The 27,835-nt window shown below is 38.9% G+C and overlaps 2 protein-coding genes across 6 annotated transcripts in view; one reads left to right on the top strand and one right to left on the bottom strand.

Annotated features, from left to right (window-relative positions):
* Positions 1 to 14,674, top strand: part of LOC110041943 (uncharacterized) — a 69,011-nt gene extending 54,337 nt beyond the window's left edge. For all 5 annotated transcript variants that reach the window (XM_089296432.1, XM_089296434.1, XM_089296433.1 and 2 more), the window contains 13 exons: positions 162 to 479; positions 1,280 to 1,591; positions 2,293 to 2,598; positions 3,319 to 3,621; positions 4,346 to 4,648; positions 5,587 to 5,898; positions 6,648 to 7,111; positions 7,926 to 8,020; positions 8,965 to 9,121; positions 9,590 to 9,659; positions 10,294 to 10,565; positions 11,328 to 11,499; positions 12,936 to 14,674. In XM_089296432.1, the coding sequence (XP_089152558.1) occupies positions 162 to 479; positions 1,280 to 1,591; positions 2,293 to 2,598; positions 3,319 to 3,621; positions 4,346 to 4,648; positions 5,587 to 5,898; positions 6,648 to 7,111; positions 7,926 to 8,020; positions 8,965 to 9,121; positions 9,590 to 9,659; positions 10,294 to 10,565; positions 11,328 to 11,499; positions 12,936 to 13,282 (3,431 nt within the window). In that variant the 3' untranslated portion in view covers positions 13,283 to 14,674. The remainder of the gene's footprint in view (positions 1 to 161; positions 480 to 1,279; positions 1,592 to 2,292; positions 2,599 to 3,318; positions 3,622 to 4,345; positions 4,649 to 5,586; positions 5,899 to 6,647; positions 7,112 to 7,925; positions 8,021 to 8,964; positions 9,122 to 9,589; positions 9,660 to 10,293; positions 10,566 to 11,327; positions 11,500 to 12,935) is intronic.
* A 613-nt stretch (positions 14,675 to 15,287) lies between these two features.
* On the bottom strand, positions 15,288 to 17,591 carry LOC149107176 (uncharacterized). Its single transcript, XM_089296435.1, has 3 exons — positions 17,492 to 17,591; positions 17,229 to 17,314; positions 15,288 to 15,813 (listed from the first exon to the last, which is right to left on the bottom strand). The coding sequence occupies exons 1-3, from the start codon at positions 17,564 to 17,566 to the stop codon at positions 15,588 to 15,590; spliced, it is 387 nt and encodes a 128-aa protein (XP_089152561.1). The 5' UTR covers positions 17,567 to 17,591; the 3' UTR covers positions 15,288 to 15,587.
* Positions 17,592 to 27,835: the final 10,244 nt, after the last annotated feature.

Raw genomic sequence — 27,835 nt, 5'->3', positions numbered from 1 at the left:
TTCTGCTACCAGAAATCACAGGCGAATTAAATTATTTTCTCTCTTTTTAAGTGTTTCAAACCTTAATTATTAACAATGAAAATATTCAGTCAGGTATTTTATTAGTCAATAGATGAATAAATCAATTTTGTATGATTTTCTCACTATACTTACATTCGTAGTCCCAGTGATGGCACCAAGGAGCATCACGGCTATGAACATAAGCTCAACCGCAATTCTTTTAACATGGCTACCTATTCCCTGGTCTTTCTCGAATGGCCGCATCGTGGAATACAGAATAACTTACTTCAAAGAAGAAAATATGGACGTAGCACTAAGAAACAAAGATTCATGGCAGACTGTAATCGACGGAGAGAAACTTTCATATAATATAACTGGACTGGAGAGGTTCACAAACTATCGGTTCAGAATGGCGGGAATAAATCGCCGAGGCGTTGGTGTAGATAGTGAGCCAATCATAGCAAGGACTGACGAGGACAGTGAGTAAAACCGAGACATGATTTGGGTGCTATCCTGGAATGCAATTATGTGAATCTTTTTCGGACAGGAGGCGCGTTGGCCTTATAGTTGGGTTCGAACACTAGCTAGGGCCACTATTTGAGGAGCAGGGATGGCGCAGTGGTGAGGGTGCTCGTCTCCCACCAATGTGGCCCAGGGGCCCGTTTCTCGAAAGCCCCGGAAACTTTTCGGGCCCGTAAAGCCATTTTTAGTTCACCTGTAGCTAAAAACGGAGAAGTGTATAGTGCTGAAAGTTCTCGTATGAAGAGAACCTCTGTTTATATTAAGAATATGTGCATAAAACAGCTCTGAAGTAATAATGTTTGAGAATTTGCTACGGCTTTCCGGGTACGAAAACATTTCGGGACCTTCGCAAAACGGGCCCCAGGTTCGATTCCGTCCCGGCGCCATATGTGGGCTGAGTTTGTTAATAGTTCTTACCTTGCTCAGAGGGATTTTCGCAGGGTTCTTCAGTTTTCCTCTCTCCACAAAAACAAATTTCAATTCGACCAGGATAGAGGACCTGCGTGAAAACCAGCTAAGGCCGATGTGGCTTCCTCTCTAAATATTGTAATTTATCCCGAGACTGAGTCCCCAAAATACATACACTCCCTTTCTGTGCAACGGCAAATCCCTGCAATGGGTTGAGTTATAATTATATGCATTTTGGTCCCGTAATAAAGGCACATACCGCATCCCAGACAATGAAATATCAGTGTAAAGTTCTTCTGAAAAGGTTTTAATGACAATTTCACATGATTTGCGCTATTTTTCCTTATAGAGCCGAGTTCATCGCCGTCAATCGTTGAAGCCAGCAGCAATAGCAGTACAACTATCTACGTAGAATGGTCTCCAATTCCCCAGCACTTAACCCATGGCATTCTATTGGGATACCACATACACTACTCTAACCTGGATCCCGAGGGATACGGTGATGTCAGTACGGGCAGTCACCCGACAGGACCAACTAACAGCTCGACTTTGATAAAGAGTCTTCTTAAGTTCACTTCTTACAGGATTCAAGTCAGCGCGTTTACTGTAAAAGGTGATGGACCATTGTCGGATGCTGTGATCGTCCGGACAGAAGAGGATGGTAAGGAACAGTGTTTGGTGGATATTATGTATTTATTGACTGAGTGGGAGGGCCAGACGTGAAAATATTTGACTGAGAGGTCCTTACGTTAAATGCGATGAGACAATGTCACGACTTTGACATACAGTTGAATCCCGTTACTTCGAACTCTCATGAGAAACGAGAAATATTTAACAATTATTCCGAGCGTGCGTTGATATGAAATGGTAGACAGCCAATGAAGCGCGTAGCGGCGAGTTGACTGTAATCATCTCATATCCGACAAACGCGAGTGGAATAATTGTTTTATCAAAAACGCCCCCAAAATATGCAAAACTAAACTTAACTAAAATAAAAATAAAAACGCCCCAAAACATCACGCGCACGCTTAGCATATTTGTAGAGCATGCTATAATGGTTCATAGCCCATGATGGCTCTGGAATTGCATTATCCAATAATTCAGTTTTTAATAACTCGAAATAGCCGATGGTAAATGACTGGAGGGCGAATCAAAAAGAATTGGTTTTGAGTTCGGAATAACGAGGAACTCGAAATAACCGAATTTGAGTTAGCGCTGTCCAACTGTATCGATTAAACGGAGAAGCAAAACTGTTTTCTCTTCAGCGCAGACTGCAGGGTAGACTGACTAGATAACAAGGGAAACATTGCAACAATGTCACTGATGAAAATAATTAACATTTTGATTCATTGTTTTTATTAGTTCCCAGTAAACCTCCAGCAAATGTAACAGGCAACAACCTCACATCCACAAGCATAGAAGTCCGTTGGAACCTAATCTCTCCGCGCTTTACACACGGTATTATCCTTGGTTACAAAGTATCTTACCTAGCAACGGACCTCGGCAACAATCGAAAATGGAATGAATCTGTGGTTAATCAGTCCACCACGTCTGTGGTTATCTCCGATTTACGCAAGTTTACAACGTATATGGTATCTGTTGAGGGACTTACAAGTAAAGGAAGCGGAATTGAAAGCAAATGTGTGGAAATCACGACCGCTGAAGACAGTAAGATTTTGATGTTCCTTATGTGATATGATATGTGATGTTTTTAGTGTGTTTAGGTTGCATAAGGGTGATACTACTAAAATTTACCCTGAAACGAATGATGAAATTACCAGCCCCACACGATACTCGAATTTCACTCGCTTATTGACGATTTTTACAATAGACATCTACTGGTAGACTGAAAAGTTTTGTCCTTCCTTTTCTTTCTATTTCTGCTCTAGGCATCAGCAGATCTCACGTTCACTATCCAAATGTTTTCTTCAAGTACAAAAGCGTGATTTGAATTTCCATTTTCAGCAACAATGAAGATGGATACATCATCGCGAGCGCTGACTGTCGCTGACCACTGAAGAGCAAATCTTTGAATGAAGCACGGAAAGTCTCTGCTAAAGTTCATTAGCAAAATTCATCGTGGGCAAACGTTACCTTGCACAGAAGTAATATCAAACACGACATACCGAGTCTTACCACATTTCCAAACGCCCAGAAGACAGTTGAAAATTTTGGCGTACAGCGCAGTAATATTTTTGAAGAGTTTCGAGATGTTTGTAATGTGGTGATAAACGGTTCCTCGTATTTGATACATCTTCTCAATCAAAACTAAAACTAAGGAGAAAACGGAGAAATACAACGCAGAAAATCCACACAGCGTTGCAACTTGAAGAATTATTAATGACTTTGAGAAAGCCCTTTAACAATTACGCCCACTTTGGTTCACAGAACCAGATGCTTTCCCTGAAAATTTCACTGGTTTCAACAAGAGTTCCACATCTCTGTTTGTGGAGTGGCGGCATATTCCTCGGGGACATAGAAATGGCATTCTCCAAGGCTACAGAATTACCTACTATCCAAAAAAGTCTTACCAAGCAGTCAAACATAAAACCGTTGAGAGCACCAGATCATCAACAACACTTTCCAACTTGAAGAAATACACTTGGTACGTCATTAAAGTGGCCGGATACACTAGCAAAGGACTGGGACCTCACCCTACACAACCGCTAGAGATTAGGACCAGTGAGGATGGTAAGTCATGTGACTTGGTCTGAATACGTATGGATTATTGACCAAGTCTGAGGTCAAGATGGCTGGATATTGGTCAAGTTCTTTTTTTGCGTGTTTATGGACCGAGACGGAGTCGAGGTCCATAAACTCGCAAACAAAGAACGAACAAGCTTGGTCAATAAAGGATTTATTATATGGCTTTCGCGGAAATTTTTCTTGCGGGACACGGCGGGTAGTCCCGAGCGGGCAAGATAGCTCCATCTTGCCCGCTCGGGTAGCCAATCACAGCACAGGATTTGATTCATCTTGCCCACTCACGGAGCTAGCCATATAATAACTTGGCTTTTTAACTCGGTACGATAAAATTGAAATCCTAAGTAGGTGTTTGGAATTTGTCTAGCATCCCGTCCAGGCTGGAGTAGAAATACTCCTGGTCGCTTCATGCTACAGAAACCGAGATAAACTCCGGCCTGATGGGCCACTTGGCTCGTATGCAGACTTTTCCTTCCATTTCAGATTACTTTGAAAGTAGTCTCTTCTTTTCCCTGTTTCGCCTTTTTTTGTTTGAAAAATGGAAAATGTTGTTTTAGTAATGACGTTCTTTGGTGGCCTCTCCATACTTTTTTAAATTTTAGGAAGCCTTAGGGACAACATTCATAAGCAGCTAGTTTATTCTCAATATTGTTTTGTTTTGGGAAATGCAAAGTCAAATGAATTTCACAGAGATTCGTATCTCCGCTTCTAGTGCCCAGTAAACCCGTGATAAGATTGAAGGCTCGGAACACAAGCCACACCAGCCTCCTGGTAGAATGGAGCGATATACCACGTGACTTTGTCCATGGAATCCTATTGGGCTTCAGAGTGCTCTTCTGGCGATCCAACGAATCACGTGAGACGTACGAGATAAGAGAAATTACCCCCGACAAAAACTCTCTCCACTTAAAAGATCTGTGGGTTTACACCAAATATAAGATACAAATTCTTGGCTTCACCGCGGCTGGAGAGGGTGCTGTTAGCAAGGAATTGGAAGTGTCAACAGATGAATTTAGTAAGTTCTATTTAGTTATATCCAGCGTAAAATCCCGAAAATTATCTCCAGGCTGACGGAGAGACAGAGATAACCTCAATTTAACCACGATTCAAAAGCAGATCACTACTGATCACCTTGTTACTCGTTTCCACTGGGCTTACGTTCAGGAGGGCAAGGGTAGAACTTTGCATTGGACGAAATTTTGCGATTCAACAACAGTCATAGTTGCAATTTGAAGAGACAGCAATATGAATGTAAATGAAAACAAGCTACGGTCGTTAAATGAAATTAAAAGTTTCCCAAGCTACTAAAACGACACACAACTGACGAATAAGTACAGCACAAGCTCTACAATAGCGAGCTTACTTTCTGAGAAAATAATTTATTTTTTTAAGAGTTAATCGAAGGCCACTGGCTAAAAATCTGTTTTCACAATGAGACTTAGGATAAGGGACCTTTAGATTAGCCTACGAGTAGGTTATTTTAATTTCAAATTAAACCTGTGAATTTTCCAGAGATCTCGGTGTTCATGTTTGTTTTAGGTACGTTGAGTAGCTCATGGGATGAGATGGGTATGTGAAGTGATAATGAAGAGCCTACATACTAGTATAGAGGTTTTGCACGCAGCCATGTTGCATGGCAGGAACAAAGAAAATGTATTGCATTAGAAAGAGCATTTTTTCCAATAGGAAAAAGAATCTATTGTTTTTGCCATGCAACGTGGCTGCCGTACAAAACCGCTAATGAAAAGATATTCTCGTAGTCGATCTCGTACTCAAGCTTAAAGTCCTCTGTAAGTGGAAAGTGGTATAGACTAGTTTTCCTAGGTCTTGTTCACAAATTGAAAAGGTGATCGAGAAATAAATATGCCGAACACCTGCACCCATGCTAAATAACGATTTTTACTTCATGGTCGTGTACGTTATAAGGAAGACACTTTCTCTTTGCTTCCATAGCTCCTAGCCAATCTCCTATCAACGTTCGAGCACTGAATAAGACACACCCCACAAAGATTGTGGTCCGATGGAACCCAATCCCCGACGAATTCTACGTCCACGGTATACTGCGCGGTTACAAAGTGATTTACAAAGCCATAGCTGTTGCAAACGAGGACCTCGAGGAGGAACTGGAAACGAATCAAGTGACAGTTCCAAGTTCCAATTTGTCGGCTGTTCTTGAGAATTTGAATGCATTCACAAGATATAGTATTGAAGTTCTGGCATTTACGGTGAAAGGTGATGGCGTTAAGAGTACACCTATAAAAGCAGGTAATTTTTCTCACTCTTGTTACTTTACTAATAATGTAGTTCAAAATACGAACGTGCTCGCGGTCATGGAGGCTTTTTGGTAATCTTTTTTAATTAGGCTGATTTAGCAAGAGAACGGGAACGTCACTTGACGACGGCGCGCGCAGTACAAATATCCAAATATGGTCAGATGACGACGGCAGGGCGCGCGGAATTTGACCATATTTGGGTATTTGTACTGCGCGCGCCGTCGTCAAGTGACGTTCCCGTTCTCTTGCTAAATCAGCCTATTATCAGTTTCTGGGGGAAGGGAGGGAGTGCGATTTAGATCCGACTTTTGTGAAGGTTTTACTTATGACTCATTCCAAGAGAGGAAATTCCAATATTTCCCAAATACGAACCAAACAACAACCAAAGTTTTCGATTCCCGGTCTCCTGAGTTGAATAAAATATTTTTGATGGCTGTTTTATGACTTGGCTGATAGGTGTGGCTTCCATTTTTGGCAAACGTGGTCGATAATATTAAGCGCATTCACACAGTTTGAAGCCACAAGTTGGACTATGATTGATTGGCAGTTTCTTTTAAACAATGTTCACTTCAAAATATATATATCGTCGAGTTCGCATGCGAGTGTCCATCCCAGAGATTTGGACAGAATGATTTTTTCCAGTCATTAACCAGTTTGTCAATGTGCTAAAGAGCCATCTAGTTCGCGCTCTTCTATTGTTGCTTGGGTCGAGTGGTTTTTTTTTCTTTTCTTTTCCTCCAGAAACCTGCAATTGCCACAGTACTGTTTTCACCAACTGGTGGATCAACCCTCCTTACGTGGACAGACCGGACTCAAACAAAAGCGGAATTATCACACCCATCTTAAAAGAATCTGTTTATGCCTGCTGTGGAAATTGCACAGACCATGGGACCACACGGGTAGACTTCGACCACACTGCCTCGGGGCGTCCTGCAAAGAAATCAGGGCTCGTACAGTTCAAAGGAAACTTTGAAGAGAACACTGAGTTCCAATTTCCGGTGTATGGCTTTATGGATCAGACTCGTTTCTCCGACAACTATGGTTTCGTTCCTTTTGTCCAGTCACCAGGCTTAGCGCTGATCATCATCGGAGATGAAAAAGGCACCGCTGCAACTCTGCTGCTGAAATCGCTGGCGTTTTGCTTTCCGATACTGTTCCTGTCCATTGCCATGCTGTGGGTGTCTAGCTTAGCCATGTGGTTTGTGGTAAGTCCCCTGCTATTGGGCAGGTTTGACTCTCAAGTTCGTCACAAAATCAGACCTGACGCAAAACGCTTAACTTACAGCGTGTTCTTTTCATTCAAACCAAACTCATTCCAACGGGAAAACATTTGCACCAACCCTTGTTTTAGAACAAAGGCAGAAAGCAATTTTCAAACAATTACGCATTCGGTTCTCTCCATCACTCCTTGTCTTGTCGAGGCTCGGAGAGTCAAATATTTGCATGCCCCCCCCCCTCCCACATCCCCCTCCTCTACCCTCTTCCTCACTGTACCCCCATGGGGCCTCCTTCACTCCACGTCCGCCTTTCTCTTTCGAACAAGAAAGTTTCATACAGGGTTGCCACGGGTCAGGAAATGGCCAGGAAAAAATTCCTCTAGGTCAGGAGAAAGACAGGAAATTTTATTCTGAGTTAGGGAAAATTGACATCTTAAAGAAAAGTCAAGTAAAATTGAAATTATTCCACCGTTGTTAATACCATTGAAGGCTCTAAGAGACATTTCAGGTCACTGCGATTTTAACGATTTTTTTCCTTCGCGAGGAAGGTAAATTTGTTGAAAACCTATCAGTCCTCAATAAATGGGTGGAAAGGACAGCTGTAAGGGGAGGCTGAAGGGCTGCTCTACTATATTAGTGACATTTTGTATCTATTAGGTCGGCGAAATTTTATTTCTATCAGGGGAAAAAAACCGGGAATTTTTGAGAACTGATAACTGTTTCAACCATGGTTTTGGTTTAGGACAGTGAGAACATAACCGTTTTAACTTGGACATAAATTAACCTGCTTTTGTTCCCACAGGAAACAGCTTTCAACGAGCGCCATTTTCCTCGCAACATTTTGCACGGAAGCTGGGAGGCGATGTGGTGGGCTTTCGCATCCATGACTACTCTTGGGTAAGTAGGAGAACAAAACAAAACTAACGAAGAACGCTGAAGGTAGCCATTCCGGGGGGGGGGGTACTTCCCTATATTGCCTGTATAAGTATGTGAGGCCCCGAAGGTTATGATTTTTCAGTCGTTTTGATCATTAACAGGGTCTGGTTTTTGCACTCTAGTCTTGAATTGGGCATATTTTTCAGAAGAAGCAACGTTTTCATCATTATCGATAAGACCGATCAAGAAAAGCCCTTCACGATGCCTTTAACAGCGGTATTTACTAGGGAACTAAATACAAGGCAGGTCTGAAACAAGGTATTGATTTAGGGTGAGGTTATAAATAGGGTAGGGAAAATCGCAGATTTTGGTCATAAATAGAGTAAGGGTTTTGGGAAGCGGACCGCACGCCCCCACCCAATTTTTCTGGGAGTACCCCCCCCCCCCCTTCCACCTCAGGTAGCCATTATAAAGAACTCCGTGACTCTATAGTACCAAGATATACTGGTACCATCTCTCCAGGGTAGAGACAGTCACTGTAACAGTGAATTACTTTAACCATGAACAGAACTTGGAGGTCCCGGATAAGCTAAAACCCTGACCTTTAAGAAGCACAACGATGGCTTAATAATTACACTGCTTTAAACCGGGTCATTGAACCGAAGTTTATTGTGAACTTCTTTTTTACACAATATGGTGCGGTTTCAAGTTACGTGCGTGTGTGGCCACATTTACACGTTAAATAATGAGAAATTTTTCAGTGACGGGTTTTAGTTATTGTTAGTTGTTCAATCCTATTTTCCATGGTTTCGAAAATGCTGATTCGCTTTTGCGTGTCTGAGGTACCATCAAACCTAACTTGCTAACGTATGCTGATCTTTGTCTGCTGTTTCAGCGGCGCAAACCAACAAACGACCTTTTTGCGGTCAACTAATAATGCTTTCATTTTCATATTTCGTCTCCAGATACGGTGACCGGATCCCCAAAACGCCATTTGGTCGGCTGGTTTGTTTATCTTGGATCTTGTTAGGCCTGGTCATGGTCACGTGTTTTAATTCCACCATGACAACGCTGCTAACTGCGAGAATCTTGGACAAAGATGTGCCCTTATATGGAACAAAGGTGTGTTTTAGAGTTAACAATCAGAAATAAACTTCGAAAGCATAGCACTGTCAATAGAAAAACAGGATTTGCCGTATCCATACATAAGTTAGACTCGATTACCAGCCGCTGTTAGGGAAAGGAGCCCGCTCTCCTCCCCCGAATTTTGAAGGTGTAGCCAGCGAGAACTTCTTCAAAGCTTCCAGCTCTCAAGAATTACTTAGCCGATGTGTCGTTATCTTAAAAAAATACCACGTCAGCTGACGTCGGAGTGCAGGGGACGGGAAGTCTTAGGGAGGGGGAAAAGAGTGGCATTCAAAAGGTTGCAAAAATTGGGAGAAATACAGATAAGAATCACAAGGTCGCGTAATATCTTGCATTACATCAGGTTTAGAAAGAGGAGCGAGCCAATTAATACGGGGTTAAGAACTAAGAACCCCCTGTCTTCCCCTCCTCCTAAGTAAAATAATTTATTCCCTTCGTTTTCAGATCGCTGCCATTCAGAACTCGTCCGGATATCGTATCGCTATCAGGAAAAATGCCCGAGTCAACCCAAATGGTAAGTTTGATGACCTGGCTTGCTTAGTGCCGGCTTCCCGTCCGAGTCTTTCTGAGATAAATCTCAGTGTTATATTAGATAAAAGGGTCTGGGTGGGGGTACTAGAATCTCAGTTATCAGTTTCAGTTTTCACGATTTCTCAGTTATCGGTTGAAATTTCAGCCCGTTTCTTCGCTATCAGTAAATTTTGTAGACCTCGGATTCAGATATGAATTAAAAAACGCTGGATTTCTCAGCTAACAGTAAATTTTTGACCAATTCATAGCTGACTCAGTTAAGCCCTATCCAGACCCTCGGGTAACAATTACTTTGTTTGCTCGGATTTGCCAGTTAATTAGACGTCGTCTTTTTCCGACTTTAAATGTGCTTAGAGTACTGTACATACCTCTTTTTTACAGTGCGTTGGGTAACTCAGCTTTCCGTTGTTACAATGTTAAGTTAAATAAATATAATTGAACTAAAATCAAGTAATCTCTGTGGCCAAAATCACAACGGACGCAGACAAACTGTTGAACCAATCAAAACTCCACGCAGCTGAAAGAAAGCGCAGGAAAACGCTAGTTCGGCCACACTCGGGAATTGCACGCTTCGGAAGATGCCAAGTTTTGAGAAATGCTACTTTTCCATGTTACAGGAAAGGAATACACTAATCTGCAAGAGGTTTACGATGCGCTTACTAATCGCGAGGTCAAAGGAATGCTCATCGACGCTTTTACAGTCGGAAGCAAGAAGCACCTGTTTAACCGGCGAGACCTAAGAATCAGTAAACTACTGGACTACAAAGCTGCTTACGGGGTGGTGCTGGGGGGAGAAGCCAAGAAGCTACAGCAGTGTTTGCAGAAATACGTTAGCGAGCAACGTTCTGAGATTTCGAAGATTGTTGAGGAAAACGTTGAGACGATTGAGGTACGTCGCATTAGATTTGAGTCAATACTTCGATTTGTAGTTAAGTTCAAAGAAATTAGCAAATAGATCCGTGCGGACTTCCGGGTGAAAAGGTCGGGCATGCTCGGCGCGGCTCGAAATGCTTGTAACCCCTAAAAAATATTACTTTAAAACGGATATTTTGTTTTTGCCCTTATTATTTGGTGGAACCCGAAAAGACAAAATAATAGCGTTTCGTCCTGCACACTCTGAGTGAGACCAAAATCCTTGATTCACACCCCTATGCGAGACCACAAGCATCTCCAGCCTTTTCACATGAGAGTCGCGTTCCCGGGAAAATAGGGCATGTCTTTCAAGGCTAATCCCTTCATTTTCAGACGTTAGAGATAAGTTAACTTCAAAACATGATTAAACTCAATGGCAAGCCCATGACAAAAAATGCCGAGGTCGCTATTCGTTTACCGTTCGGTATATGACCAATGTCGGTGTATGGCATTTGCAGACCGCAGACTGCAGACTACATTTAGGCCTAAATAGACCTTCGGTAAGCCCGAATGGCGCTCAGGTTAACCTGTTTACGGTTAGCTCTCGATGATGAAAATGGGAACGTAACCTGTCGTTTCGCCCGATAGCAGTTCACCCGATGTCAGTTTGTCCGGAATAGAAGTCTCTTCGCCCGAACTGAAAGTTCAAGAAGTTCAAACGAGCGGTCTGTAGTTTTGAAAATGTCATACACCGGTCCAGTGTTCTCATCCCTACCATTTTGGTCTCTTTTCCTTGTAGATTACACCTAAGAGCATGTCCGTGGAGCGGTCAGGCAGTCTGTTTGACCCGCAGTTTCCAACATACGTCCGTGCAGTAATCGTTTGTGGAGTTCTTCTTTGTGTCTTGTGGCTCGTTGGAGCGAAGTTTGAGTTTGCAAAGAAGATGGGTTGGATAAAGTTCAGAATGAAAGGTATATCTACAATTTAATTTTGGTTCTGAAACAGAACTTGTAGAAACAAACCATTATAATGCGATGATTATGGTGAAATTTGTTTCCTTGTACCGGTGTATAAAAGGTGAAGGTAAAGCAACTTCATTTGTTCAAAGTGGAAATTTTCCACTACTCCTCTCCGAGAAGGTGTCTTGGTGTTCCAATCATTCCATTCATTTTCTTTTCGGGAAGTCACTTTCTCAAACTCATTAGTAATTGATCAAGTTTAAACAAAGGAAATCATATGACCGTAATGGTGTTTGGATATCTGATCTTAATTAGCATAGATTTTTACGATTTTAATTCTCCGTTTTTTCCTTAGTTTTATTTTCGATTGACAAGATATATCAAACACTCAAGACAGTGTTTGACCACATTTCCAAACACCTCGAAGTTCGTCAAAAATACTCCGCTACGCGTCGTATTTCCAAATCTCTTCTCGGTGTTTGGAAATGTAGTCAAACACTGTCTTTCGTGCTTGATATGTAAACTCCGAAAATTTCCAAACAGGGACCGTGAAATGATGAGGAAATTTCCTGGGAGTGGTTCAAGAAAATCATAAGTTATCGAATTTCCGAAAAGCAAACCATTCAACCGAAAATTCGGAAATTCTGGGAGGAAAGTAAAAAAAAAAGAAAAATGGTCATTCCCTGTAAAGGTTGTCCTCTTTTCCTGAAATTTCGGAGAATACTGTCCCATTCGTTACTGGAAATTTTCATGAATTTCAAACCAGAATTTTTCATCGAATGGAGAGCGACCTCCCAGTCCCAGTGTCCCAAGCCCCATTTTCCAAGTGAAAAAAAAGGCAATCCCCAGTGCTTATTTAGCCCTCCAGGCCCCTCAGTATGCATTTTCAAATGTGTTCTGTTGGCAATGAAATATCCATTCAAACGTCAGAAAAATCGAAAAAATCTACTTTGAATTACGATCTGAATTTGTCCGCATACGCTCCGGCTGACTTGGAAACTCTGATATAAAAACTTGTCAACGAGTTTGGTCATGTGTGTTGAGTCTAACTATTTTAGACCGTTCTATCGTCCCGAAATATATTCTGAGAAAATGGCCCGAGAAATGTCTAACTCTCTCCTAGTCTTATCAGTGCATTAAAGGAGCTAATTAAGTCACGGTTTGCGCATCTCGAATAGTTTAGCCTAAATTTTTCAAGTTCGTCGTTTGTAATCCCTTCTCCAGCCTTTAACCATCGTTGTTCCTTTATGGTTTGTTATTATCTCTTTGGTGTTTTTCTGTCTTAGTAAAATGACTATTTTCAGGTTTCCTTCAATTTAAAGGTAACTCTGTACATAGCCAAAATACCGTGACTGAGCTCCTTCAAACAAGTACCAAAATCAGCCGCGGCACTATTCGTACTATTTCTTCTTTATCATTAACACGATTTGACCTTGGTTCCCTTATAGACACAAGCGAAAGTTATTCCCTTCCAAGGCGTGTTGAACTGATGAGACATAAAGAGGAACTGAAGGCTGAAATGTCCAGAATAGTCGCCATTTTCAAGATCAACTGCTCGCGTCGAATACAAGTGCTAAGACAGCGACACAAAAAAGAACTGCTTCATCTAGCTAAGCTTAAAAGACAAGCTGACAGTGTGGTCATCCAAAAAGGATCTTTGCGCGGAGACAGTTTATTTAGTTTCGCTTTCGCGATGAAAACTCCAGAGTTGAGTAATGGATCTGATAGAAATGGTCACACGAAACATGATTCGTCTTTGAAACACGACGAGGGTGAAGATGAAACCATAGTCTAGAGAATATTTCCCAGAACATTCGCAGCAATAATAATAGAATGATTCCCACGTATTCTTCCTCGAAATCACTACACCACGAGCAGTGTCACGGAAAGGTACGGGAGAAGCAACGTTACCTGCGAAAATGGCTGCAAAAGGGATGAGGTACAATTTGATCCCGCGCTCTCCCATTGATCAGATCCTGAGAAACGGTAGAGTCTATAGGGAGGTTGTTCCCAAGTCCCCCATTTTATCCTGGCAGAATTTCTACCCCACCATACTTTTTTTAAAATATCATTAACATTCCAACGCGATTTTGTCACCTAAACTACGCGGTTTTTTACGGAACTACCCAATCCTAGGGTAACCTTTTTGGTAATAAAACACCAGGAGCAGTTTTCACTCGAGTGTCGCAAATAATTCGCATTTGCTACGCGCTCACAACCAATCGCGACTCGCTCGCACACGCACGTTTTCCCGCGCTTCGGGTCAGCTACATATATTTGCTTTGAGTTTTGATTGGTTCACTGCACTGTCTATGTCCTTTGTGATATGTCAGAGGGATTATTTTGGTGTTGGTTTTAAGACAGTCAATTGAAAACAGCTTAAATGAACCAAACATAGCTAAATCAGTTAGGATTGATGGTAATAAGATTGTTTAATAGTCTAGATAGTCAGATTTATATGAATGATGAACTTGAAAAGCTTAAATTAGATTTTCCAAGGTGCTAAATGCAGGTACATCTAACTTGTGTCTCTTCTAAACCCATACAGTAACAACTCAGTAGCTGGAAAAATATTCTCTTGAAATCAGTGTTAATCAATCCACTTAAAAAAAGTTGATGCATTTTTTTTTTCTTAAGAACAAGTATATTAAAGATAAATTAACATTAGCACACAAGAAAACTAACACGGTTTCACTATAAGTCTTTATTCAAACTTTATGATACTGGAGATATCATGGCTTAGAATATTGGGCAGAAAAGAAGCTAAAATATGACTATCTATACGGTAGTATTACCTGCCCGTCAACAAGACCAAGAAATGTCTTCCTTTATCCATTGAGTTAGTACTTCTAATACATACATGCACATTAAGTTTGATCAAAGCAAAGACAACGGAGACACACATGTATCAAAAAATCTAAAATTACTAAATACGTAAAATAAAGAGAAATAACAAATTAACATTAAAATTTTCATTTTTAAATTGTTGCACTCGAAGTAATTATTATTTGAGGCATAGCAAATTGGACTGCAATTAACACAAATGTAACATAATCAACATAATTATTTATTTTCTACATGTGTTTGTAATCCTATAAGTAATTGAGTTTTTTTTAAAAAAACTAAAGCGGTTTCATATTTTTACAGATAAATAATAATAAGTAATAAAACGTTATATAACAAAATATTTTTCTGTTGACCGTTTACATTGCTATTCTAAGTATTGCAACATACACCCTTACTGGGCATGATTTCACTAGGCACTAGTGATGCCAGCCTAACCAGGAGATCACCAACCCCAAAAATTGCTGTTAAAAGTACAGCTTAACCAGCAACCACCAAAATTCATTATAATAAATATTCCAAACAGTCTCCATCCTCCCCAATCCCCAAAAATCCTGTAAATTTGCCACAATAAGTGTAAAAAATGTACCTTGCACGCTTTCCTTTGTATCTGGGAGATCTGGTGAACCCCACTGGATACCGTGAAGTTTGATCTTACTGCAGTTACAGTATCTGGGAGAGTTGGCATTTTATAACAAATCTTTGTGACTGAGCTCACTTAGACGACTTTTTAGCCATCACAAACACAAAAGGGAGGTACAGCTGAGTAGGGAAATGATGCAAGACAAGAAAAACCATTCTTCTCTCTTCCCTAACCCTAAACCCTAACCCTAATGCCCATGTCTCCTCTTATTCCCCTCTAGGCTAAAGCATCGCACCTCATAATCCATGCTGAATTTCAAGAGAAGACTGCCAGCAGTCTAGTAACAGTGATTCCTAGTGAGAAAAAGGCAGGATGAATGAATGCATTCGGCTTTATTCTTCACACTCATGCTTACAGTCCTTATGTTTATGTTTTCATTTAATACTACTTGTAGTCAGCACCAGCCAATAACTTTTGTCTTTCTTTGAATAAAAAGTATTAAACCAGGCCGGGCTTTCTGGAGGTATCCCTCCTAGACTGTTCACCAATGGATAATCTTTGCAATCATGAGAACCTTAAAAAGTGGTTAAATTATTAAAAATAGTTCTGCACAAATTTTAGGCTGGGCCTGTACAATTACTCGCAGTTATACATGTACACTGATACACATGTGTCACTGGGAAGCATCATCACTACTTTCGTCATCACAAAGTGATGTACTCTCCAGCTGCTGAAGAGCTTTCTTCGCTCTTTCCTCTTCTTTCTGCCAGAGTTCATATCTCTCAGAACTGAGAACCTGCTGAGCATGGTCTTGGGTCCAGCTTGCAAACATGTCTGCTCCCAGCTCCTTATGAAGTTCACTTCTCTGTATGTGGGACTTTTTTACTTCGTTGCTCATTCTAAAACCAGATCAAAATACATAAGCAGTTGTACATGTATCATTACTCTGCAAGCACTTATCAGAGATGCCCCATTCTGGCAGTTGAGGCTGCTTTGGTCTCTGGAGTGCAACAGTGTGAGTTTGAGTGCTTGCCAGGGTCGTTGAGTTCTGCTCTTAGTCGCAATGCCTCACTCTTAAAGCACCTCTTCTCCAAAAAGAAGTAAACAATCATGTGAATGGATACAGTTCAAATTCTGTGCATTGTAGACTTGGCAACATAACAAATTACCAGGGATGAGATGCAATGAACTTTTTTCCCATCCAAGGTGAGTTGAAATACATTTACTCCTTGTTGCTTCCATCTTTCTATTTACAGCACTTACATTGTAACCTTACCTATAATCCCTCAAAACTTGACAGAGGAAGGAAAAGAGAAGACATACTAACTAAGATATATATGTACCACAAGTATCTATGCCTGTTCTTTAATTTCTGATACAGATACTTTGGATATAGCTTTGCCACTACATGCAGGGCTCACAGAATTTTAGCTACAGCTGTATGTCCCAGATCAAAACTAAACTCTGTGAATCACAGAACTTTTACACTGAGGACACTCAAACCTTGAACAATGGACACTCTTTTCTACCTTTTTGTAGAATGAGTGCTCTTCATATTAATAAGAGTATCTAGCATATTCACACTGTAAAAGCACTAAATTTGGATATTACATGTATTTTAAGAGTCTTCCTTCTAAAGCTGCCAAAAAAAACATGGGCAAAAAATGTCAAGTGTTCATGGTTCAAGTGTCCTTACTGTAACTCTGTATTAGATCTTCCGTTTTTCTTTAAACTAACTAAGCTCACAGCACAGTTGGGGGTAAGCTGCAGGTAAGGTAAAGTCTGCACTGGGCCAAGTGGCCCATTGAGCCTGAGCTTATCCCACTTTCTGTAGCATTAAGTGACTAAGAGTTTTTCTACTCCCCCCTGGATTAAATCAGTATTTGCTTTTAAATTTAACATGAAACGTAAACTGGTAAAGGATTTTATAGATTCTTAAATATTACTGTAAATAATTTTTTAGGGTCCTTAAGAAGATTTTTATTGTTGCTATCAGAATACAGGAAAGCCACTGACAGCGTTACACCCAACCTTCCCATCGTACACTGCAAATTGATTGTGTTGTCCACGGGCATGGTATAAAATAGTAACGAGTCTGCATGAGATTTGATGGTAAAACAGGCGAGGACTGTATAAGCTTTGTGTAAAAACAACAATAGGACTCCGTTTTGATGTGCTGACAAATTCTCATTGATGACAAAACCAGCAAGCGATGATAAGTAAGAGCATGGACATAACATGACAGACGTTATGGCAACCAATTTGACAGAAACTGTTTGTAGTGTTAAGTCTTACGTTGTTTATTTGTACTCACCGCTCGCTTTCGTTCAAGGCACGTTGGTAGAAATTGTTCATCCTCTCAGCATCTAACGCAGCATCCTCAGGGTTAGCATCTGATCGCTGAGAGAGAGAAAAAAAATGAGAACGCGCTTACGTACTTAAGCTTTTTTTTTCCGATACCATTTTCGATGTTTTGTAAGTTGTTCTACATCAAAAAGAAGCAGTCAGTCATCTTTCTTCAACACAATAAATACACAATAAAATTATTTTTATATAGATCATTTAACATGTACTCACTTCAGTTGCTTGTGCTTTACACTCATCCGAAACAAATTGCCTCAAATGATCGTCTTGATTCTGATCGTCCGCCATGTTTGTTTCATTTGTTTTGGTAACCGTCAACAGAGAGTTTTCAATGATTTTACACGACATGCTGTACCCAGTCTTCCTCAAAATTCCACAGTGTCTCCATCAAGACAATTGAAATTATTCGAACAATAGGAGGTAATGGGGTGACTAACTTATTCTGTCCTATTCTATCCATACTGACCAAAAGTGTCCATTTTCATATGGTCAAAATAGTCTCGTCCACATTGCTATTTCTTCTACACCATCTACATTATTGTGTCATGGTTTTGAAACGCACACTTTTTGATGTTTTCCTGCCAATTTTTGGAGTGTGAATTTTTTCACTCTTGATCGCGCAACTAATTTGCATTTAGTTCTCGAGTTCCTCGCGGTCGGAATTGTTGGACGTCTTCAACGACAAGAAATTTGTTAGTAAATGGAGATTAACCGCTACAGAAAACCCCAAACTTTAACTAAATTGGCGATTAGTTTGTACTGGAAGGCCAGACGTAGACAGACAACTTACTATTGAGTGTATTTAACTACAACGCGCAGAAAAACCGAAAAGGCAAGAGCTCAAATCATGGGGCGATGTGAGGCTGAGGTCCTGTCCACATTACGCCGGAGGAATTTGAAAACGCAGCTTTATTTCTACGATTAGGCGTTCTGTCCACACTACTCCGTAAATATCTTAGTCAGCGTCCACACTATGCCAGAGAAATTTGAAAACGCAGCTTCACTTCTACCGTTAGGCCTTAAGGTCATTCTCTTTGAAATAGAGCCTGCACTGAGGTTTTTGTGAAACGTTGCCTATTGATTGTTTATATTATAGCAACTTAAATTCTGAAATAAAAATGAGGGGTCCCCATGTTCTTTCAGGAGCAACAGCACCTTGTTTATACCCATATAAATCCTTATAATAGCACCATGATTGTAGTCACGATTGCTTGCTAAATTCACGTTTCCGGCGATTGCTTTTTGTTCTACACTGAGCGTTGGGCCATATTTATTTTACACTGAAAAAATTTATGACTCAATTCAAAACAACAGAAAAAAATGATAGGTCACCATACTCGTTTGCGAGAAAATGACGATTTACCTCTATGGCGAGGTCCAGCTGTAAAGAAAAAGCCGCCATTTTTTATTGCGCGCGCGCTAGTCACGCGTGGAATTATGCGCAGAAGGGATGCGCAATGCAATACTGGGGAATGACCTTAAGTCCACACTAATCCGTCACGAAAACGGAGCTTTTCGAAAACGCTTTTCAAACTGGAGGAATTTGAAAACGCCGGCTCAGCATTTTACTGTAGACAGAAAACATCTTAAAAACGAAGCCTTTCGAAAACGGTAACATTACGACCTAACGATAATCATGATATTCTCTTACGTGCGTTTTACTCAAACGCAAATGCAAAATGACCTGCGGTTGTTGCGTTTACAAAATTCTGCATCGTGGTGTGGACAGAACACATTTGATGCGTTTTCAAAGTGAAGCCTCCGTGTAAGGTGGACGGAACTTAAACGAAGAGAAAGGTGTGGAGCCAGAGTTTCAACGAACTGAGCAGTTCTTCCAAGAAATGTGGGCACTAAAATTAAACTGTAAATAAATTGGTCTGATACCAAAACGCCCGAAAGCTGTTTCTCAAAAAATAAAATTGTTTCTTCTTAGACTTTACCAGCAAGATGCAAACCAATGCAACACAAAGGTTTAATTATCGGTCTCTGGATTTGCGCTTTACAACTTTAGATAAACAGTTCCAATCATTCCAAGTTTGAAAAGAAGAAGACTTGTTAAAACGTTGGCTTTATTTACTTTAGCTTTAATTGGTTTAAACCCTCAGGGAAACCGAAAATTTTAAGATAATCTTGAGATGTTGAAGTAAAATGAAAATTCTCTATTTAATGCATTTGTTCAAACGCTATTCGAGAGAATTTTAGTAACGTATTAATCGATAGTTCAGTTCAATACAAACACCAGAACTATATGCATAGCAGAAGGTAGTTTTCTATTGATGATATTCATTCAACCTAGCTTTCATATCAATTTCAGATGATGAACAATTTAAGAGACATCATTCTGAGATGCAAGTGGGAGAAGAACGCAGTTCTAATGAGGCGGGTAAGCAGAGTGAATTTGGTTATATCAAGGTAAAGTACGCCCACAATGTTTTCCTTTCTCCATGGTGACGCCTTGTGCAAGACGAAATCAGATTTTCATAGAATCAAAACATGATCAAACGAAGGTTAATACTTCCCCACAGAAGGATTTAAGAGTGTGCCAAGCTTCCAGTCCCTCCCCATGCACTCGTAAGAGCATTGTGTAAGACGAAATCAGATTTCCATAGAATCAGAACATGATCAAACGAAGGTTAAAACTTCCCCAAAGAAGGATTTAGGAGTGTGTCAAGCCTCCCGTCCCTCCTCGTCCATTCGTGACAGAAGTTTAAAATCTGCCAAGTTGAAATGATTTTCCAGGTGGACAAAGCAAGCTCCCCCTCCTAAGTTGTAGCCATAGCCACCGCTAATACCCTCTGTTTCTAAATATCTGTGCTCCCCCCTGCGCCAATTTTTTAGGGTTTATATCAGAAATTGGCAGCAACGAAGAGGATGGATCTTTTTTGTTTGTTTACTTTAAAATATGTTTATGTGAAACATAAATTATTTTCGATAACTATTCATCATCGTGTTTGTTTCGACTCCCATACACAGTCCGTGTCACGACCGGACTAATTATTTAATGGGTTGTATTTAATCATTTTGGTTTTATTTTTTTCAGTTTCAGACGAGGTGCAACGAATGTGACATAGAGGACACCTGCAGCGAAGGTAAGCTGCATTAGACACATGATTTCACCATAAAACTAAGTTTAAATGTTGTACATGTGGAAAGCGCTACGATAAGAGTATATTTTTGTACTACAAAAGATGATTATCGCCTTTTTAAAGGCGAAAATAAAAGAATTAAAGGATAGAAGCTAGTAATTAAGGTCTTTCTTTGTGTATTGCCAATTTTAGGAAAACAATTCATAAACAAATTTCTTACTTTGTAATGTAATGTGAAGGTTGCATGTGAGAATGGATGGCAATAACTCATTTTGTTTTTGTTTTTTTCCTCATTTTCAGATGAAGCTCGACCATCTTTATCAAGCACTATAACGACTCGAAAAACCCTGTAGAGAATTAGTGAAGGTAAGCCTTCTAGATCTGCTAGTTAAAGCTTAAAAACAGGTTGTTGCAGTGTATATGCGGCTGCTGCTCTAGTAGCAAAAATAAATTTTAAAATATCGATATTTTTTACCACCACTTATATCTCCCTTTTGAGGGCTCTCCTAGATTGTCGTCACGGTACTTTAGCAAAAACGAGATTTTAATCTCTGAAAAAAGATCTTCTGTATTTTTAACAAAAACATCCATTGCGAAATCAAAAGAAAGATCGCTAGTTTACTATCTCGCAGAACATCGAACTAATTATAAACCTCTCTTTTTGAAGTTCAGATCTTTTCACTACATGGCCATAATAGAGGAGCACGTATAAGTACGGGTTCGAGCTACATCGTTTGGTTTTTCTTTGTATGCTTGTGTTATTCCAATGAGATGATTTGTGATGACTAGCCAAACGTTCACACTAAAAAGCGATCGAGCTGAAACAAATTGGTGTAAGACTAAACGGAGTCAACTTGCTTTTCAATCATTTAAAAGGTCAATTAAATGTATGAATTTTCTTTGCTTTTCAATGATCAGCATTAGCGAAAAAACCAAACGTTAATGGTCAATCGTTAGCAATCGATAGAACTACCTTTCTTTTAAACTGCTGCTCTCCACCATGTCGCAAAAATGGCAAATTCTGCCTTTGACAATGGCATGATCGGAATGTAAACGAAGCTCGAGGCAAGGTTCATTTGCTTAACAACTGCGAAGGAATTTGTCGGTAAGGAAGATATAAAAACATTATCCGTTTCATTTCTTGCTATAAAACGAATGCTTTCTTAAAACGAATTCTGTATGCGAGAAATATGTGTTACTAGAGAAGACACAATTCTTTCACATGTTGTCATCTTCTGCTACATTATCATGACGTGAAGGTTTGCACTTACTTTCTTCCTGAATACACGTGAAATATTTCACATCAAGTTCAACTGTGAAAAACGTTATTTTACTATTTTATTGAGGACTCGAGACGAAAGCTGAGAATTTTTAAGGTTCAAAACAGAAGATTTGGTGAAAAATATTAAAAAGGACAGCAATAATTTTGCAAAGTTCCAGACTCGATGTGCAAATCTAAAATGCAAATCTCGGTGTCGGCGTCAGACCTAAACAATAGGTAATGAATTTTTGCATGCATTGGAAAACAACTCATCTCCCAAACGAGAGAAATTGTATCGTTTTGTAACTCGAACAAGGTCACTTGGACTTGATATGAAAAAGTTCAATAGGAGGTGTAAAGTTTGAAGTTTTATTGCACAAAATGTGAATAAATGGCTGCCAGAGTTTTGTTCTATTTTGCAGAGTTGCCACTATCTTCTTTTCGTTCTTTGCTCGAGAAATCGTATTATTATTTTTTTTAATTAACGTTATTGTAGGAATAAACACCCGTGTCTTCTAGTAACTGTTAGGAACTTTAAGAGGACGGCTTTCATTCGTCCTGAGCTTTCATTTCTCCATGTTATTGAGCAGTTGAATAGAAGACCAAAGCGATTTCACTTGAGTGAAAAGTACTTCGTATTAATTTGCTCTCGTTTTGAATTAGCACGCTTATCGATTGGCTTAAAAATTTCGCACTACTTTGTTTAATTGTCATGCAATTAATTAGAAGTAAAATTCAAACTAATCCTGGCTTACTCGCGTACGTTTTCCCGCGCTTTGCGTCAGCGTGATTACTATGGTTTTTGTTGTGGTTTTACGACACTCAGTTGAAAACAGTTCAAGTGGTGCGAAATTTTGGGTGAAATATGAGACTAAAGAGCATTTAACTAGGTTGGAGAAGTAACCCTCGTCTTCAGTCTTATGTTCTGATCTTGAGGTCGCTAAGAAATAACATCATAGAGTTATAGCGAAGATACTTGTTTACAAACATTGTCTTTGTTATTTAAATGTTCAAAACGTTAAACAAAAGAACTCTTTGTTTCACCACCCAATAGTTCTCTATTTGGCATATAATAACAATAGGTGATGTCACTGATATCTTTGCTATAGGGAAGATATTTGTTTACAAACATTGTTTTTGTTATTTGAATGTTCAAAACATTAAACAAAAGAACTCTTTGTTTCACCAGCCAATAGTTCTCTGGTTGGCATATCAATATCAGTAGGTGACGTCACTGATATCTTTGCCATTCTGATTGTTCCCCGAGCTCAAAACAAGACACGACATTCCATTTCTCAATGTTGCATCCGCGATAATCAGAAGTTTAACCAAACTTCGCTTTTTTATTCGACCGTGCCAGTTATATAACCAAAACAAAATCATTGACCATAGGATGTTGCTTTGATGCAGCCCCAAATTCTCAAAACTTGCATTAAAAGAAATGTACGACAGCAATAAAGAGTTTATATTGTGATAAGTATTCTGATAGAAGAAAAAGCAAGAAACGCACAGGGTAATATTATTTGTTATCGCACGACTCGTCGGTCTACAAAACCTTTTTAACGAAACGTTTTAGCAATCATTTTCTTCCTACCTCAGTAGTAATAATCATAATGATCAAGAATTGCTGCCGACAAAGAGAAAATTATATGTAACACCTTTGCTTAGCGGGTGCGTCGCTTTGTGCTGACACGTATTTTTGTGTTCTTCTTTCAGAGTTTTAGTCATGGCGCTGAGAGATGTGGATCACAATTATATCAAGGAGAGAGAAATACAAGAGCACTTGGAGGATTCAGGCTTACAAGACAAAATAATAAGAGATTAATTTTAGAGGTAATATCTGTAATTTCACCGATGAAAAGGATCGTTTTGGCACATTCATCAGCATTTGCCGCTCGTCGAGAAGAGGTCATCATTTATCCATGTTGACATCTGTAGCCATTATGCGTATAAATGGATTTAGAAAACACTGCGAAACGACGTAATTTAAACAGTCAGAATCTAGTTTTCAAAAGTTAAGGGGGCAATCGAACAAGTGTCCAATGCAACCTTTATTGTCTAGAGCCAAGTAAAATCCCTTTCAGCAGTCCTAAAATTCAAGGAAGTTTTTGCAACTTTATTTAATCTTGAGTAGCGAATTTCTGCCGAAACAAAATAGCGCGGTAGAATATAATTTCCTCGTGTTTTGAAGACAGGTTTGGAGAAAATGTTTTTATAGCTTACCAAATAAAACTTGAATCGTTTGTATTTCCCTCTAAAAAACTCAGATTATTCACAATTTTTTTCTGTTTCAAGTTTTCGCTCGATTTATTGATTTGTTTATATTCAAACCCAAGCAGTTAGTCGACTTAGTCAGATTGTGTAATTTAACACTATAAGCTTAAAGTCGACAGATTTTGTTGTACTGTTTAGTCCGTTTTTGTCTTCGATGGTTTGCTAAGAAGTAGAGTTTTCCAGAATTTGTGATTAAAAATCTTACACAATGCATAACCGCGAATGTTGTAAATAACTTCACTCTTATTGAAAAGTCTTGTAACTAAGTAGATGATACTTAATAAAAATGTTTTACAACACACTATTGTTTCATTTGTTTATTGTCTTTTATTGAGCTTACAAATAACTGAAAAAAATTTCGCTTTTAAAAGGGCCTGGTAACTAGTCAAAATGATAGGCTATCTCATTTACTATTTTTTGACTATGTAGGGTTGCCAACAAGAAAAAAAAATTCTGAACTTTTAAACAAGTTCTAGCCAGAATTCAAACATATACTTTGACTTTTAATGGGACAAATCCGTTGCGCAGTGCAAGATTTTTCCCGCCAAAAGACTATATTTTTGACTCAAAACCAGACACCATTCAAAAGCGCAGTCTTTTTTTCTATGAAAAAATTTTCCCACCAAAAGATTTAATTTTTTTGCGATTTTTTTCTGGGAGTGAAAACTTTTTTCCCGCCAAATTCTTAGTACAGTTTTAACTAAAAACCGAACACCATTCAAGAGCGCAGTTTTTTTTTTTTCTATGACAACATTTTCCCGCCAAAAGAGAGTATTTTTTGTGTATTTTTCTCTTTGGACCCTTTCAAAAGCGCAAACGTTTTTCCCGCTAAAATGACTGGTTGTTTTTTCCATGAACAAGTGATTTTTATTTTCTTAAGCATTCGCTAGCCTAAGACAACCGAACTATTTAATTCCAATTTAAGCTTGAGCCTCAGTTGGTTGCTTCCTTTCTTTTGATCTGAAAGAAAAAAAAAAAAAGAAAATTCGTTGGTAATAGCCTCACAATGCTTAATATAACCATATTCGTAAATCCCCTGTTGTCATTCTATATAAATGTTTGTAACATCTTTTACTAACTTGCACAATTTATCAAATTGCAAGATATCAAGTTGAAACCCGAATGGAAATCGAGCAATTTCAGTGTTAACTGGACAAAAACCTTTTAACAGAATAATATTATTGTAAGTAAATTGCCGTCCTTTTGCATTTTCTATAAGTTAACGATATCAGTAGTTGCCTGAAAGAATACCCCAAAAAATTTCCATGTAATGGGAACTCGAGAAAATAATTTTCAAAGCTCGGAGAACTTGCACAAACACGAATAGAATGTTGTCATGAGTTTCATTTCATCAGTACTTTCAAGTGTTTCACATGAATTTCAAAATTTGTTTACGACATTTGGTGTTGATAGAAATGATTTATTTTCAAAATACATTTATTTAAACAGTCGCACATAAGTTTGTAATACAGTGTAAATAAACTCGGTATAAAGATTTTGTCCATTTGTTACTCTAACTTCTGGCGGATTCCTTCTAAAACTGCTAGCTCGACATGAAAATTATTCAGTGGATAGCGTCACCAAACATCTTCCGTAGCATTCTAAAAAGTAACCCAAGACTAAATGCTAAAAAATTGAAACGCTACTGACTTGTGCTGAGTAAATCACTTTCCGGTTTACTGAGCTTGGAGAAAAGGGCTAGGATTTAAAATTTACAGTCAGAATAATCTACAACATTGACCTTTTCAATCAGTCCCATATTATCCATACATTCCACCTAGCTTAAAAATTTAAAGAATTTCTGGAACATCGAAACAATGTTTGCTAAAATCATTCTTGTCTGTTCCCTTGACGCGGTCTCCTTACTGCTCCCCCCCCCCCCCCCCAGCCCCCTTTAAGCTTTACTGCCAGCCAGCTTTTTTTGTATGAATACTATTTAATTTCAATCAGTCAAGTTATTCTGGGTGAATTTACCTAATTTTCTGTTTCAATTATCTTTATTTGTAACTAAGAGGGTTTTTTTTATATTTTGGTAATAAAGTGTGAGTTGTTGATTTTTTTTTTTTTTAAACGTCTCAGGCCGTTTTCTTTGTTATTTCAGGAAACCTCACTCAAGGTGAATCGAAAGCATCAGCAAGGACATATAAACAAGCGTAAATGATTGCCGAGTATAAATGTTCAAAAAAGAAACGATATTCTTAATGTTTCGACATTTTTGTTTCATCTTCAGTTGCAAATCTTCCTCCTACAATTTGAATTTTCTTTGTATAAATACATCAGTTATGAAATTGAGTCATACAATTTGAGTTGACACTTTGAATTTTTGAAGTACATACAAAAAAAGAATAGCAATATAGCAGTGAATAACAGAATTAAAACCACCAAACTGTAAAAACAAAAATAAAGTAAAACGAAAACAAGAAAATTGGAAAAAGAAACATGCATTGTAAAACTTAAAATGCTTGTTACCCTGGTGTCTTTACGGCTGTTTGAGTATATACATTGCCATTTTTCTCAAATAAACTAGTTTCATCACTTGATATGCCTGGCATCTGAACGACATTGCTTCTAATTAATTCGATTCATAACCAAATGGCGCCTACAGGTCCGCATTTCAAGTTTATTTTAACACTTAGAACTGTAGAACTTGTTGAAGTAACTCTCAAAAATAAATGTACAGGAAAGAAGTCAGAAGGAATGCAATCTAAAGAACTTTCAACTTGGGAAAGATAACCTTGTGTTTGTAGAACTTATACTGCGTTCAAATCTTTTCCATGCTGATTGGCTTACCTATGTGATTTATGATAGTTTTGATACGTCAACACAATATCTTACAACAAAAATAAAATAGAATTAAAAAGACGGAATCATTCCTGTCTCTTTCTTTAAGAATAATGGTTTTTCACTCGCTCCGTGCTATTTTGCAAATTTCTTCGTTCATTTTTCATCGCTATACTTAATCGCCCTTCAAAGAAATTAGTGAAAGTTGAGGTCTCAGGTACATCAATTCGAAAACATTCCTGGATTGCGATTTCTGTCCATCGATCTCGTCAGTACGTGCAATGACTTCTCTCTAAACCTTCAAAGATTCTCCTACTGGCGATGGAGTGAAGAATCTTTAAGGTTTAGAGAGAAGTCATTGCACGTACTGACGAGATCGATGGACAGAAACCACAGGGATGTTTTCTAATTGATGTACCTGTGACCTCAACTTTCACTAATTTCCTTTAAGGGCGATTAAGTATAATGATGAAAAAGGAACGAAGAAATTTATAAAGAAATTTAGATTCACCTATTGGCGATGGAGTGAAGAATCTCTACTTGTAACAATCATCCCTTAAACCATAAGAACCTGCATCTGTGATCAAGTTACAAAAATATCAATTCTGAGTTTTGAAAAGACATAATATGATTTGACCCCCGTTTAAAACTTAAAATTCTACAAAAAATGTATGGGCTTTTATCGCCTGCTATTTTGCAGCTTTTTTTTAAATTCAATATCAATCTCCTTCAGTACTAAACACATATTACTCGGAAATTCACCGACTACAACGTTTCAAAAGCTTTTTAAAACTTGGGCATACAAGGGGACAGTAACGCCCAACCCCCACCCACCCCGTTCTATTGTATTGCCAACCGCATTTTGACAGATGTCGTCTTTTTGATAGAATTCGTCTTTATTCCTACTTTTCTTGAACAGCATAGCAGAAAAATCATATTTTCACTTTCCATTATCATTTTTGGGATAATAATCTATAAATGTACAATATTATCTCCCCTTCTGAGAGAACAATGAACTCCAAGATGGCGGCGTTATTTACGTCATGTGACATCAGAGGACATCAGGAGAAACAAACCATATATCATCGAAGCGTATGTCTTACTGCTACCCCTTACTCTCTTACATCATGGTTAGGGAATGAGTTTTCGTGTGAA

Source organism: Orbicella faveolata, unplaced genomic scaffold, assembly GCF_042242905.1.
Source record: "Orbicella faveolata isolate gen_17 unplaced genomic scaffold, um_ofav_v1 contig_27, whole genome shotgun sequence".
In the NCBI taxonomy this organism is placed as follows: domain Eukaryota; kingdom Metazoa; phylum Cnidaria; class Anthozoa; order Scleractinia; family Merulinidae; genus Orbicella; species Orbicella faveolata.
Note: the sequence above shows the minus strand (reverse complement) of the source record. Positions and strands in the feature narration are given on the sequence as shown.

What these genes read in the sequence shown, in the direction of transcription:
- LOC149107176 (XM_089296435.1), bottom strand. Translation starts at nt 17,566, where the DNA reads ATGGCGGACGATCAGAATCAAGACGATCATTTGAGGCAATTTGTTTCG. An exon ending in GTAAAGCACAAGCAACTGAA is followed by an intron (nt 17,315 to 17,491) that starts GTGAGTACATGT and finishes TCTCTCTCTCAG; the next exon opens with CGATCAGATGCTAACCCTGA. An exon ending in GCCTTGAACGAAAGCGAGCG is followed by an intron (nt 15,814 to 17,228) that starts GTGAGTACAAAT and finishes ATCTGGTTTTAG; the next exon opens with AATGAGCAACGAAGTAAAAA.